At 41.7% G+C, this 15,538-nt stretch overlaps 1 protein-coding gene across 1 annotated transcript in view; it reads right to left on the bottom strand.

The window, feature by feature from the left end:
• kcnk9 (potassium channel, subfamily K, member 9) overlaps positions 1-14,168 on the bottom strand; it is a 41,392-nt gene extending 27,224 nt beyond the window's left edge. Inside the window, exon 1 of the mRNA XM_020090580.2 lies at positions 12,488-14,168. Coding sequence (XP_019946139.1) covers positions 12,488-13,100 — 613 coding nt within the window. The 5' untranslated portion in view covers positions 13,101-14,168. The remainder of the gene's footprint in view (positions 1-12,487) is intronic.
• Between the last annotated feature and the right edge of the window lie 1,370 nt (positions 14,169-15,538).

Genomic DNA, 15,538 nt, shown 5'->3' on the forward strand with positions numbered 1-15,538 from the left:
CCAGGACTCCAGGTGAGATGTGAGGCTTATCTCTGCAGCTGCTCTCACATGCTGGGCAGACGCCTCGAATCAGGAGAGATGAGGAACTCTTTTTGTGTTGTGTGATGTTTCAAGTTCATTTCTCTTTCATTACATTTAGGGTCTTATTTGTTATCGCTGCCAAGGAGGTTATTTATATTCGCTGTTGTCTGTTTGTTGTTCATTTGTTTGTTGGTTTGTATATTTGGCTGTTAGTTTGCAGGATTACATAAAAACAACTGAACGGCTTTTCTTGAAGCTTGGGGAGAAAGAACCCATTAGATTTTTTTTCAGGCAGATCCAGGAATAGTTTTTCACCTTCTTGAACATTGCTGTGTTTTATTTATTTATTTTTTTGACATTTTTGTTTCAAAAGTCTGGCGTATTTAGGGGAATGTAGGGCCTTGGTGGAGGTATGAGCTCTACTCTGGGCCTTTGTATTTTTAATTGAATTTCTAATTTAGTTTTGGTCATCACTTGTATTTACATTAACACTGAAATCAGGTCAGCACTTTTCTAAATCAGTTAATTTGGATGTATTATTGCAAAGAGCTACTTTACCTGTGCTGTATTCTTTCAAAACAGAAGTGTTAAATACAATAAGATCTGATGATGTAATCTGAAAATAACCATCGTAATGACATCAGGGTTATTTCATTAAGATCCATACAGAGAGACAGATAATATTATAAAAGTGTCTCCACAATACCCATGACAATAGCACAACATCGAGGCTAGTTTGGACACACTAGAGTCCTTTACACTAATAATACCTTGTGCCATTTGTGTTTTATGATTAAGCCACAGGCGTAAACTGTGCTGCACTGAGGGACCTTATGTGTTACGCTCTGAGCAGTGAAAACAGACCAGCCAGCTCCAGAGAAGTGGCTCCCGCTGCGAGAATCAGCACCACAGGAACACATTCCCATCGATCCTTTAGGAGACCTCCATCAAGCTCCCGGCAGGACACTGGCAAAGTGAAAATAATCTACTGCCTCCAAAGTCTAACCAGGGTGAACACCTCAAATCATTTTTCAATAAGCAGCAGTCAGACAGCATATTAACAACTCTCTCTTTTTTTAGAAGAAAGGTGAGAACACATTCATCAAATATTAGTCAGAATTACAGCGCGCTGCCAAACAGCGAGGTGTTTTATTTTATTATTATTTATAGCGGTGGAGATTTCTCTCAGACGCCAAATGAAGCCTGGCCTCATAAATACATTCTAATAAAGAAAACAAAAAATGTGTTTTCTCACGACTGTGGCTGTCACTGTCAAAATTTTCCAGGTGGTGTAACAAGTGAAAGAGCGCCCCCTCCGTCACTGTGTGCGTGATGCATTCATTATGCAGTCGATGTCTTCTGCACTGTCTAGGGCAGTGAAATGCTACCACTGCTCAAAGACAGTTACTTTTCCCACCAATCAAATCAGTATCAGTCTTCATAACAAACATCTACCTTCACTGATCTCCAACCAGCCAGCCAGCAAGCAGTGAAACAAACACCTTGAGTTTCTCACAATAAGTGAAGCTTGACGTGACTCGGGAGAGTTAAGAAAAAAGAGTACTGTGTGGCTACATCCACATATGAAGGACCTCCAGCTCAACTGACGTCCTCTGAGCCACAACAGTTTCCCACAACATATTTTTTGTCTCCTCTCTCCTTTGTTTGTGACCATGACCACAATATCAACACTGATCACCACACAATGTTTGATACTTTCCTTAAATGGGTCAAATCTGTCATTCAGACTCTTCTGACTATCTCTCTTTTCGTGTGCCAACACACACACACACACGCAGTGACATCAGAAACACTTGAGTAATCAGTTTGTGTAGATTCAAACTGAGATCCTATCACAAAACGCATGTGGGGCCACATTTAAATGGCAGGTGTGAACACAGGCACTCAGAGCTGGCCACTTGTGAACGCATCATAAAAAAACACATTTTAATACCAGATGTGCAAGGGGCCTAAAACTTCAAGTCAACTAAAACACTAAACACTTTTATAATCCTTCATAAAAAAATGTGTTATGTCCATACTCTTGTTTATATCCCAGATGCCAGTACTAATGAAAATGAATACGTCTTTGGATAAAAGCCATGTAATATTGCAACTCATTCATATAATTTAAATTCATCAGACACCCTGATCTTTTGACTGGTCAAATAAATGAAAAGAAATACTACTGCATATTGTTTGAACACATTTTCAGATTAGCATGAGATGTTTTCACATTTTGGGAATATGTGTATTCATATTCTTGAGATTTAAATGACACTGTTGTGCCTGTATGGTAACTTTCAAGCCACTGCCAGCTGCCATGTTTGACTAAGCTTAGCATTAAGAGAGGAAATGGGGAAACAGCAAGGTACTGCACACATCAGGATGAAAATATCCAAATACCTGCAGCTAAAATTCACATGTTCCATTTGTGAAAAGAATGAATTCAGCTGATTGGATTATCATTAGTTTTACAGTTTTTGTATCATCGTCACAAGATTTTGTCTGAAACTACAAATATTAATGTCCTGGGGGCACAAAGTAAAATGGAGAAAAGATTTTGTTATCATCCAGGAGCTGTTGAGATATTTCAGTCAGGACCAATGCTGCCAACTACAGAGCCATGCTGTGAGTGTTCCAGTGTTAAAAAAGTAACTAGCAACTTGTCCATCTAAAAATAATGCCCAGCATGCACTGCATTATTTACAGAGCCCTCTGTGAAAACTCGGGGATGGATCTGAAAACCCGGTGAGATCAAACTCAATTGCTAGACAGCACTCGAGGATACTGAGAAAAACATGACTTTTTGTAATGTTGGTGAACTGACCCCTGAACCACTTGGGCATAAACAGCCAGAAGCCAGAAATGTCTCATAAATATCTTCAAGGAAACTTCGGGTAATATGGAGCTGGTTTAAAAAAACAAACTTTCTGCCACCTGCTATGCTGTTCTCAGTTCTGTCCCCAGATAAGTCGACACCCAAACACAGAACAAACCCAGTGACACTAATGATTCACACAATAGCAGGATGAGTCTACAACTTCACACCGTGACTCAGAGGAAACGACCCACTAACTGGTGGAAATGTCAACAACCTGCTCGTTGGACAAAACTCTTGGAAGCCTCTTGGATGAGAGGTGAAATGTCGAGAAACAAAAGCAAGTCCAGCTTCTTCAGTTCGTTGTGATTAGTCCAGTAAGAGTTGGTGAGTCACTCTCACAGAATCAGTTTGTGTGGTATCGAGAGGATTATTAAGTTATTGACTGTCCTATATAAAATAATCACACAAGTGTGTTTTCTTTATAGTTATCTAACTTAAAAATGTGTTTGGCTGAGATGAGGACTTGAGTTTTATAGTCAGTGCTCAACACATCCATGGCATTTACAAACTGCTCCTTTAATGAAGGCAGCTTTAAGCGGGCCATCAAACAATTAAAAACATGACACAAACCATTAATCATTATATATACGCCTGTTATAAAACCCAGAGTCATGCATTATGAATGAGCAAATCACCTGGATTTAAAATACGCTCAATCATTTTATTGACTGCTGCTCGAGAAAAGATGTCACGAAATCCTGCATCCTTGATGTATTGGAGATTTACATAATCCATTCTTAGTTATGGTAAACTCAGGGTATTACAGCCAGTATGTCATCAGGGACATTACATATGACTGACAGTCCTGGTGAGGTCGTGCTTCTTCATGTCTGAATGAGAGCATGAATAAAGGACAGCTACTCCAGAACCTTAGGAACAAGTGGCATCAGCTGCCTGCAAAAGGAGAAGCAAAGGCCATAATGGTCCAAGGCTATAATTATATTGTGGGTTACATGCAGATCTCCGATCAGAAGTTGTCAAGATGCAGCATAGAGAGATAACCTGTGTCCTACCTTACTCTCTCACACACACATTGTCTAAACTTGAATTGCTAAAGACTTACACTAACCTGAACCACTTAGTACCACTAACCTAACCTTAAAACATGTTTGCACCTTAAATTGATTCACGTCATGCAGACTTGCTTTTTGTCCCCATAAGTAAGGCAAGTCCCCATAATGTGACAGTTTTCAACAGATTTAGTCCCTTAACATGAGTAATACCTGGAAAGCACACACACAAACACACAAATGCACGCATGCACACACACACGGATATCACTATGCACATACTTCAGCAAACAATCCCTGTTAAGATCACAGTGTATTATCAAGGAGAGGATGACAGCTGAGTGGAGGCAGAGTGCAGCTTTTAGCAGCTTCTGGCCCGTGTTGAGTATCATACTCATCACAGAGCACACGTGTTGTATGCAAATTCATCCATGAGAACATTCACATACCCTGACCAGTATAGAGGCCATTTTATTCCCTACCAAATCTGTTTCTTATCTTAAATCTAAGAGATACACAAAATGCTTTTCTGTACTGTGGAACTAGTTGGTTTATAACTGGAGGCTGAAAAACACTTCAACTGATTTATTATGTTGAAGAAGAGTAGAAATTATATGCAACCTAATAAATAACACTGTGAGGATAAATACAAAAAACTGATATGATTAATGATCTGTATAGATCCTTTTTCTACCATTGTACCATTTATAAAAATATCATAACAAGCCTTAGACTCTGTAATGACTTTCTATTTTAATCCTGATCTGGATTCAAAGTGTAAGAAATCCTGCAGAAAGATGAGCTGTGTGAGACAGTGGCTGTGCAGCGTAATGGAAACTGTGACCAGCACAACAGGTACAAAGCCCCGGCATCTGACTCATCCACACAAAGCGCTTCCTTTAAAAGAGACGGCTGATGAAATGATGTGTGAGCTCGCCAGCCGTTTGGATAGCAATAGAAAAAATAGCAGCATTTGACTCTTCAATTAAACGAGCCATTGCTTTTCAAACTAGAGAAATGTGTTAAGTTGATATATGGAATTTTTATCTGTAAGTTTTGCTTCGCTGGGCATAAAAATAAAAGTGTCCTATGAGCAGTGTTCAGGGTTTTACATCCTTACAGTACAGCTGCACTAATGCATAGTTTCTGTCAACAGCAGATCAAATAACTGAAACCTCATAGTGACAAACTTTACAATTATTTTACTTAAGAGTCATTTGAGATGAAAACAGAGCATAAGTCATTACAAGCATATCCATTTGCACTAAATATTCACTGTACAGTACGCACAATATTGTACATACTTCATATTTTATTTTGATCTTGATATGCTATATTTCTACCACAAATTAAAATGAAACCTAAAGACCAAATGTTCTGGTTTGTCCTGATCCTGCTCTCAAGCCTGATGTTCAAGGATCTGTGAAACTCTAACACTAAACTGTTTCCCATGTCTCACTCATTACCAATATAAAAACTAGAACTCAGTAGAGCCCATATCTCCGCCAGGGCCCAACAGTCCCCTTGAATTTAATTAAGCTGCACCAAATCGCACACACTAAAAATATGTTGCCTATACATTACTCACTTGTTTCATTAAGAGCCATGAATGATGGGAAGGGAAAATTGTGAAAATGCTGAAAAAAAAGGTTACAAAAAATCTTTCTTAATATTAAAGATAAAGAATAAATAATTCCTGGATTTATCCCCTGATCTTGATCTGTACCAACATTTAATGGAATCTTTTCTGACCCAAACCACATCCTTCACTTCTCATGGTAATGCTCTGTCCAGTGGTTTTAGAATAATCCTGCTAAGTAACAGACAAACCAGACAAAGAGAAAACCCTGGTGGCCTGAAGTCAACACTGATTGTTCCCTAACTTTGTCACAGGTTGTGATGCTGCTTTGTTACAGAGCCTGAGAGTATGCTAACAGTTTGATGTCACTCAGTAGGTGTGATAAGCACTGAAATAACTGTCCCTCATCCTGAAGAATATGCGTTTAGTGTTGGTATAAGGACAAGCATGTGTGTGTGTGCATGAACGTTTGGTAAACTTCAGCTTTGGGGCTCCAAAATGTAGTCAGGGCAAAAGTCAATCCTGAGGTAGCTCATAAATGCTGGATGTGTAAATTGATAAAAGGAAATGTTTGTGTTTTCAGCTTAAGAAAAGTTCATGCATATTTAATGAGGCTAAAATTCGCTCTGGTTACTTTTGTGTGAATAGAATCTAAGTTAAAAATCTGTAACATTTAAAAATCAGAACTAAACCTTTACTTTCTTCTCAAGTTGTTCTATTGTGATTATCAGAATATCTAATATAGATAAAGTGAAAAGGCTCATTGCTCTTCCCACAGCTCAGTGGTCTGACACTTTATCTGACTGTTTTACTGCCGGTATTATGGAACTACATCATTTCCTTCCAGTGTCATCACGTGTAAACTGTTCTGCAGCTGTTTGTCTTTCCCTGAATTTGACATATTCGTCAAAGCTTGGCAAGTTCCACCTGCCCGAGAAAAATCTACAATTAGTTTCAAGTTTCAACACATTTTTCATTTAATTACTGTTTGTACCAAATATATTCTTCATTAAAAAGCAATTATGTTTTTGTCTGCCATTTAATACGACCTTAAAGTCCTGCTCAGCCTGATTAAACTTCATTAGTCTGGGTTTCGGGGAGAGTGCAACCGAGGTTTTGGTGCAGCACGACGTGGAACAGAGTGTTTGGCATAGTGATTTTACTCATTCAAAGAAAAGAATTATTATTATCATTACTGGTCTCAGGCTTCAAACGGCCAATCTCAGTCATACCTATAAGCTGCATATCTACTTCTATACACGTGGATATTTCCAGACCCTTTAACAGAGATGACTTTCACCTTTCTAGCTGTCTTTAGTCTCCCGGCAACACCAGCGGCTCGACACTGTCAGAAAGCTTTGGGTATATATACACACAGTCCTGCACCGTGGCTGCTTTTCTCCGTCTAAGCAGTTTCAGTGAGAACACCATGCTGTCATCACTAAGTGTCAGCTGCGGTGCAATTAGCCAAAGGAATAAATAGAGTCAACTTGCAGGTCGGTCAGGATGGAGAGGTGCTGGGTGCAGGTACAGTCTGTGCGTGTGTGTGTGCGTGTGTGTGTGTGTCTGCAGGGGGATGGGGGGGTTGTCGTGCATACAGCCTCATCAGGGCAACAGAGATGGGCCCTCTCACAACAGCTGCTCCGACATGTTCTGACAGTATCACAGCTGGGCTCCAGTTTCAGACCTACGGCCCCTTCCTCCTCTTGCTCACATACATTACGTTTCAGAGGCGTAGTGATGATGAGGATGAGCATCTGATCGTGATCACCTGCAGACGCTCCTATAACTGAAGAATTGGACTCTGAGGTGAGGCCTCAGCCTGCAGGTTATAGATGCTTTATTCACCCATGAGGACGTGCAGAGCCTCAGTTGAAAGAGCAAGTCTGGGGCCTTTTCTACACTTATATATTTAACGCTCCGTATTTGAGAGAAAAAAAATCATCAACTACGCAACCTTTGTTTTTCAAAATGTCTCCGTCCAAACGATAACGACGGGGAAAAAAGGCCTACAAATGCTCAAACAAACATGTCGGGCCAGAAGGTGGCGATAAAGTCATCATGGCGACATCAACGCTGTGGTCCAAGTAATACTGACCGAGGCAGACGCTTGTGAATGTCGGTTATGTGGAGCAGTGAAGCTACATTTAGCTGCAAACTGTTACTGGTGCATGATCATTACACAAAGCAACAGTGGGCAAAGTCAACTGTGATGTCATCGTTTCCCAAACACTCGCAGAGAATCTGCACTTTGGAAGGTTTCTATTAAAATCTTTGTTTTGGTCTGGTAGCTTAAGCGCACAGCTTGAAGGAGTCTGTCTAACATACATTTGAAGACAAAATATAAAGAATAGAACAAACACAGAGGTGGGGGAGCTTTTGCAAAATCGTGTTAGTGTGGACAGAGCATGAGACAACTACTGCTGCTGACCTCAACAATAAGACATTACACAGCATCTGCCTGATTAACATTCAAACACAAGGCGTAAACATCTCTTATGACTAAAGAGCCTCATTTAAGGAAGGTTGATGTGCTGTAAAGTTCCCTTAAATAAAGAGAACATGTTGCTGAGCTCTGGTTCAACAGTAGAGAAGTGATCTGCTGAGACAGATTTAAAGAAAAAAGAGCTGTGAGCTGTGTGATTTCAGAGATTCATTTCTATAATTTCCATGAAAAAGTTCAACAAACCTCTGAAATATTTTGTTGTACAAACGACCAAATGACTTGTTTTGTTTTCTCACAAGCAGTTAGGAAAGACAGCATGATGTTAACCAAGTGTTCATTCTGATTTCTCCAGCGCTGCAGTCATGATACAGTACGTGTTTGTGAAGTTGCTTCTGATCAGCATCTGAAGATTTGACTGTACAAGGGAATTTAACAGCTTTTCTTTATTTTCTGAGTGTTTGTAGTATTATTTGAAAATGTCTCTGCAGCGCTCTGGATTTGGATTGTAATAATTTGTAGTTTCATGTAAAGCCAGACAAGCAGCCACTACTACTGACAGTACTGCTACTTCTACTATGTCTTCTTCAACTATCATTATTACTACTACTGCTGCGAACACCGTCACTCCTATTTAATATCTTGTGCCACTGTAACTTCTATTACAACTCCTGCTACTGATACTATAACTGTTTTTACTTCTACTACCAATACTGTCACTTCTACTAGTACAGTACCATGAATATATTACTATAAAAATTACTTTAATTGGAAACATACACAAGAATTAAGTATTCTTAAAATAAAGTTAACAAGTTATAGAAAGCCAGTTCATAATTTGAATTTAACATACAAAAATAATTTGTGTGTTACCATTTGTGTTTTTATTTTTGAGTTCGTCCAACAATTTTCTGTTTTCAGTGTATTTCTACTATTGTTTTTACCACGGTCGTACTACAAATGCCACTACTTCTACTGGTACTTGTATTACTACTATCAAGTCGGTTACTGACACAAACATTCACTCACATTAATCTTTTGATGAGAATTGTATCAATCCTTCACTGAGTAAATGCTGCAGAACGTCCCCAAACTGTTTCCTTTAGTAAAACTAATACCAGCCTATAAATCACTTATGAAACTCAATTGTATCAAGTTCATCTGCTTTAGTATACTTTTAAATTATAGAAATAAAATGAAAGTTACATTAATAATGTATTTTAAGGTGTTCACATTCCTCTTTTACTTCAACTAATTTCTAATTAATGAAAGTAAGAGTTACTTTTTATTCTTTTTCAGAATAATGATAAGGTGCAGGAGGACAGCAAAGATGCCAGATGCTGATGTGAAGCTGATAAATCTGCATCCACACACGGTACAAATGGGTGACAAATTAAAGACCCTGCGCCGTGATCATCAAAGTCTCCACATCAAGCCGCTATAACAGCTTCCATCAGCTTCAGTGCTGCTCTCTGAGATCTCACCAAGTCTGGATCTATTGTGGAGGGGTGGACATGGTGCTTCCAACAGACACTCGCCCATCTGGTGATGACGCTGAGAGCGCAGTCACTTCAAAAACCTCCCATAAGTGGTCAGCTGGGTTCAGGTCTGGTGATGGCAAAGGCCACAGCCTTTCCTTTCATTTGTCAACACTACGGTAGCCGGCTCACCCAGAGTCCAGGTCATTATAATGGTGAAGAACACTACAAATATTATTGCTAAAGTGAAACTGAGTAAAGTGCAGCTCTTCATGATCAATGTGTGAGGCTGAAAGAGTTTCTGTGCACATGTGCTGGTTGCCTTTACAGCACTGAGGGGAACTGTATTGTTGCATTTCTCCTGTGACATTTGGTCGTTATGATTTACTCTGTTGTAAATGTGCACATCTGGTCACAGGCGTGAGATTTGTGGCTCCACACATCTCAATAGACAACTTTGTATTTATGGTATATATTATTTTCACAGTCCCACATGATGACACTAGATTTCATTTGTTTTAGAGTCAACACGGTCCAAACTGTTCTCTTCATGGTTTCATTTTGCACAAAGCAGGTTTCAGTTCTTTCTTATAAGGACATTGTGGTCCAAAGGAGCACACCTAGTTTTATTATTTCTACAGAATCAACAGGTGGGAGTGTCAGGTGACAGGTCTGTCAGCTGAGGGGTTTGTTTGAGTAGAGCTTTCCAGTCAGCGACTTAGCAGCAAATCAAAGCTGCGGTCCCTGAAGACCCCAGTGGCTGCGTGGGTCAAAGTCTACCTGAGAGTGATTCTTGTGTGTCTGATGAAACAGAGCTGCCTCAAGACGTCTGGACAGTCACACAAATCACAACAAAAGGAAAAAAAGAAATAAACATAGAGATGTCTTCCTGTGATTGTCTTCGCTTCACTGAAACATGTAATGTTTGGAGCTGCAGGCTCTACTATGCACCGCAGATGCAGTTCAATGACAATGCTACTGACATTCTGTCCTTTCATGAGGGTCAAAAAATCCAACATGCAAAATTAATTCTTACTAAAGAACTCAAACAGCTGTGTTCTGGAAATTTAAGCAAACATTTGGATCTCAGTTGTGTGTGTTTCCACAGTGAACATTTACAACCCCACATTGTGTATCAGAGATGGATTCCTAATATACCACGGCATCCATGTTAACATTATGAAGGAACATATCACCCAGTGCAACAGTGTGGCTCATTAATGTGTTTTAATCATTTCTGCACCTACTTACGAGTAGGGCCAGTTCATTTAGGCCTAAGAAAAAAGTAGTTAAAATCTAAATCTACTCTTTAAGATTTTATTAAAAAATGTCATTGATTCTGGAGGAAATCCATTCACTTTAACAAGGCACAGGGTATTTTTCCCAAGTTGACCCATGTGGCTATATATCAAATACTCTGCTCTACGTCACACAAAACTTTAAACAGTAAAACAGACCCTTCAACAGATTATTTAGAATCTGCTCAGAACTTGTTATTAATACCAGAAGGAGTTTAGGAAACAATGCTCTGATAAATTAGTTTTCTTGCTTTCTGTTTCAGACACATGAGAAGTTTCAGCTCTTCACTAACACGATGAGATGAAACTTTCTGTGCTTTTCCAGCCGAGCTGAGTTCCTCCATCCTACATGCGTTCATAGAGATGTGAGAGCTGCTGCTACTCATGCTGCTGCAGCTGCTGAGAGTGTGGTAAAACCTGAGGAGAGACTCAGTCCGCCGCAGTGAATGTAGCCACTTCACACAACATGAATATTACAATGGGCTCTCGTCGTGCGGCCTAGAAACAACAGTGAATTCACCTTTGCGGCTCTGTTACAGTCATGCCTCTTAAAGTGTTGCCCAGCAAACTGGTGGACAGGCCTGCGTGGTGCATTAGTACCCCCCCCCCCCCCCCCCCCCCCCCCCCCATGCAGCTCCAACACAACCCCAGCCCGTTCCTCTAAATAACACCTAAAATGGAGGAAACGCACCTCTGTGACCTCCAACTTCAAATGACCATATCTAACTCTGACTGACATCTTAAATTACACCACGTAACCCCCCCATAGCCTCTCACCTTATAGAATCAATTCAATTAAAGCGCAACTACAGTAGCTTCATTCAGAGGGGCAGTGATTAACATGCAGAGAGGAGGGTGGTTTGATTGAGGAGCAGAAAACATAAAGGAACTTAATTCCCCCCCTCCTCTTCACAGCTTGGAATAAATCTCTGGGATGCAAATGCAAAAAGAGGTAATTCTTCTTTCCTCATAGGAGGATAATAAATGAATAAATATAATCACAATTATAAAAACGTGCCTTAAAAGAATTTGATTTATTTGGGTTCACATAGGATTCTTTTTAGTTTCTATGATCACCAGCTCTCATTCACCTGTTGTTTATTTTATTTGTGTTTATGATCACTACTTGTAGGAAATAAGTTCTCCAGGAACCATCTGAAACGTGAAGTAGATCCAGCCTGTGGCTTCAACAGTGAATAGAGTGTAAGATGTCAAACTAAGTGAAGTGGGATCACTTCGTCTTCCTGGCTGCGGCCTGGCTCAGAGGAGCTGTTCTTTCAGCACCACCCCGCCGCTCTCACTCAGTTCAAGCTCTGCGTCTTTTTCCAGCTTGAGCACAAACTCACAGAAACATTAACACAGCGTCACACTCTCTGTCCCTCCACAGACAGGAGGTGCACCCGCGGAAATCACAGGAGAACAGACCTCTGAGCGCGCCTACGTCACTTCTCCCCTTTACAAAGAGGATTTTTTTTTTTTAGAAAGTGCAAAACCGAATATTCTCTTAACCGCGATGAGATGACACGAAGTGATTCTCCCTCCGCAGAGAGCTGCAACATGTTGCTTCAAACTTTGTCTACAGACTTGTGGCACAGTGTCGATGATCAGCTGCTGACGGGTTTACTGGGTTGAATGTAAATGTAACTGTCCTCATAATAAACCATGCACTGTTGCGCAACACTGATAAGACCCTTAGAGGCAGCTGTCATGGTTATGGAGGCTCGGTTACACTGGTGTTACAGACTGGGACTCGTTAAGAGAGACTGAGACTTACCTATAGTGGTTATAACCGTGATGGCAAAGTAAAATGACCCTGCAAATTTCCACTGCACCCCGGCTCTGTGGGGCTCTGCCTCCATGATGATGGTCTCCAGCTTGCGGTAATCAGCCTCGCTGATGTTATATTTCCCCTGGAGACGCTTCTCCTCGGCTTCCAGCTGCTCCTTCTCCCGCATCTCGAAGTCGGACTCCAGAGCGTCAAAGACGGCGGCCCCGACGAGCAGGTATGTAAACGTGCAAATGATCAGGGACAAGGTCCGCACGTTTTGCCGCTTCATGGCCAACAGGAACCGGCGACCGAGGGGTTCATGTCCCCTCGGGTTCCCCGGGAAGGCGCAGCAAGCGAGGGGGAAGCCGTGTGAGCAGCGCCTGGAGGCGGAGGCGCAGAAAGGTGCGCTCCGGTGAGGGTGGCCGCGGAGGGCGCCGGAGTCGGAGCAGCGATGGATATTCCCTCCTTTGCGGTTATCCCGGCCACAGAACCCGAAATCCTGCTCCTGATTCGCGGAGAGACACAAGAGACTGCTCGATCGCCTGGACCAGGAGCCCTGCAGCCGAGAGACCCTGCGCAAGACCTGCCCAAACCAAGTCCTCCCGGTGCGCAGTGCCATCAACAAGCTGCTTCCAAAGATCGCCTGTTGGTCTCCGTTCTCCCCGAGTGAACTACACTGATGTGAATAAATGTTTCCAAGCAAATAAATGGTCGGTTTTCTGTCTTCCCTTCGACCCGACACTCACTCTGTCTGTGGTGTGGATTAAAATGTCTTAGAAGTGAGCATCTTCCCACATGTCCACAAGTTTCAGCTCAACACCAACCTGTTCATTGTAGCCTCGTCAGCACTCAGACTATATTTAGCCGCCATTCTCCAAATGTATCAGACAAGAAAAAAATCAGTTTACTCTCCTCGCAAACAGCGGACATCCTCACTACAGTTGTGCTGAGTCGTCGCTAAGACAGAGGGTCACAGAGTCAGAGAGGAGCAGTATGAAGTTGGAAGCTGTTTCCCACAGAGCTGCAGATCATCACATCAAACGCATCCACACACTCATTCCCCCCTTTCAGCCGCTTTATTCCTGCATGGGCTCACTTCTTATGGGAGTAAAAATATTCCAAGTGCGCAACAAATCGTCGTCGACAACAGGTTCCGTCGCAGCCAATGGTTTTCCTCAAATTGTATCTTTTTTTGGAGTAGGTGCAGAAGTTGAAGCGGAGGAATAAAACACTTTCGTACTGGAACAAACGAAATTCACAGTTGGGTACAGCGCGCTCCGTGGCTGCGGTGCCACTCGTGCTCCATTGCGCACATCCAAAGCGCATCCAAAGCTGCAGTAGTGTGCGCTGGTCACTCTGAGCTGATATAGGGAAAAAAGAAAAATAGTAATATTGCATGTGTGTTTTCCCTCGTCGTGCAGGGGACCTCTGAGTTAACCATGCGTGTCACGAACTGCTCGTATTTTGTCTCCACTCACACTCCAGACTCTGGTCGGTGGGCGTTGCTCCTGCTGTCCCTCTGTTTTTCTCTTTTTCCAAGTGTCACGATTCATCTGAGTCCTGGCCTGAAGGGTCTCTGCACTGCACTGCTCTCCTGGAGGCTTTCTTCCCTCTTCGGGGAGAAAATCTGATGGGGCACCACATACATACACACGCACGCACGCACGCGCACCCTCCCCTCACCATGTATGCGACCCCTCCCTCAGTGACCACTCCTGCTCTTTACATGGACACAGAGGGTTCACTGAGAGTCAGATGCTCACATCAGTGTTCTCACGTCAGTGTTCTCACATCCCGGCAGCAGCGGGGGAATGTGCGCTCCAATCAGGACGCACACATGTTGGTGCGCTGTCCATGGTGCTGCGCGCTGCAGAGGTCATAGACACACACCACATGTAGCACACACACACACACACACACACACACACACACACACACACCACATGTAACACACACACACACACACACACACACACACACACACACACACACACACACACACACACACACCACATGTAACACACACACACACACACACACACTCCACACATCAATTAAAACAGACAGGAATTAAATAACATTAATTGATGGATAATCCAGCCTGAAAAATACTGATCCATCAGACAGATGAAGAACACAAGTGACCCGGGGCTCAGGCCACCAAGGGGTCCAAAGCCCCCCAGTTGAAAACGAATTATCGTGTGATAATTGAAATGCAACATTCAGCTCTAAGGGATAATATAATGAGTGATCATGATGACTTTAGTGGGACCCCAACATTATCACACAGCCCCATAGGGATCCTGAGTTCAAATCTTATTTTAAGACTTTTCATCTCACTCTGAAAAATGTATGACAGTGCTCCTCTTCATTCCATACACACCCTGTGTTTCGCAGTCTGAGCTGATTTATTTCCTCTTGTATGGTAAGAGTTTGGATTTAAGTTTCATTTCTTGCTTGGATTATATTACAGAGGTGGTGGGAGAAGAATAAAAATAGATTCAATGCTGATATTGGAGTCAGCCTGAAATGTATATGAGTTCATATTGTAACATCCAAAAACAGGCCCCGAAGGAAACTCTCCCAGCATGCAATGGATGGATAATTTGTGTTGTTGTGTTTAGCACTGTTTAATACAATTGCTTATTAAAACCATTGTTAGGTTGTGTGTTTTGTGAGTGTTTGTAGTAGACTGAGTCAGGTTCTTGGTGGTAAACTTGTGATCCTCCCTTGAGCTCGTATTTGTAAATATTTTTGTAGATTTCATTCTTAACCTCAAATCCACCAGGGCAGCGGTGAATTAACAAGTTCTCTATATCAGGGGCTAGTTAAGTGTCCAACATCCATGTACAATTCCTGGTTCAGTGAGGTGAACATTTAAGACAGTCCTTTGTTTACTGTTAGCTTAATAGCTTTGAGCAAAACCACACATCACTGAATGTATTTAAAAAATTATTTCTTCAGCACACTGTGTACTGCAAAATATATTGGAAGAAATTATTGTTAATAGCCAAAGTGATAAAACACACTGCTGAGAGGACAGGGGCACTTCAACTT

This window comes from Paralichthys olivaceus, chromosome 20 (genome assembly GCF_024713975.1).
Source record: "Paralichthys olivaceus isolate ysfri-2021 chromosome 20, ASM2471397v2, whole genome shotgun sequence".
Taxonomy (NCBI): Eukaryota; Metazoa; Chordata; class Actinopteri; order Pleuronectiformes; family Paralichthyidae; genus Paralichthys; species Paralichthys olivaceus.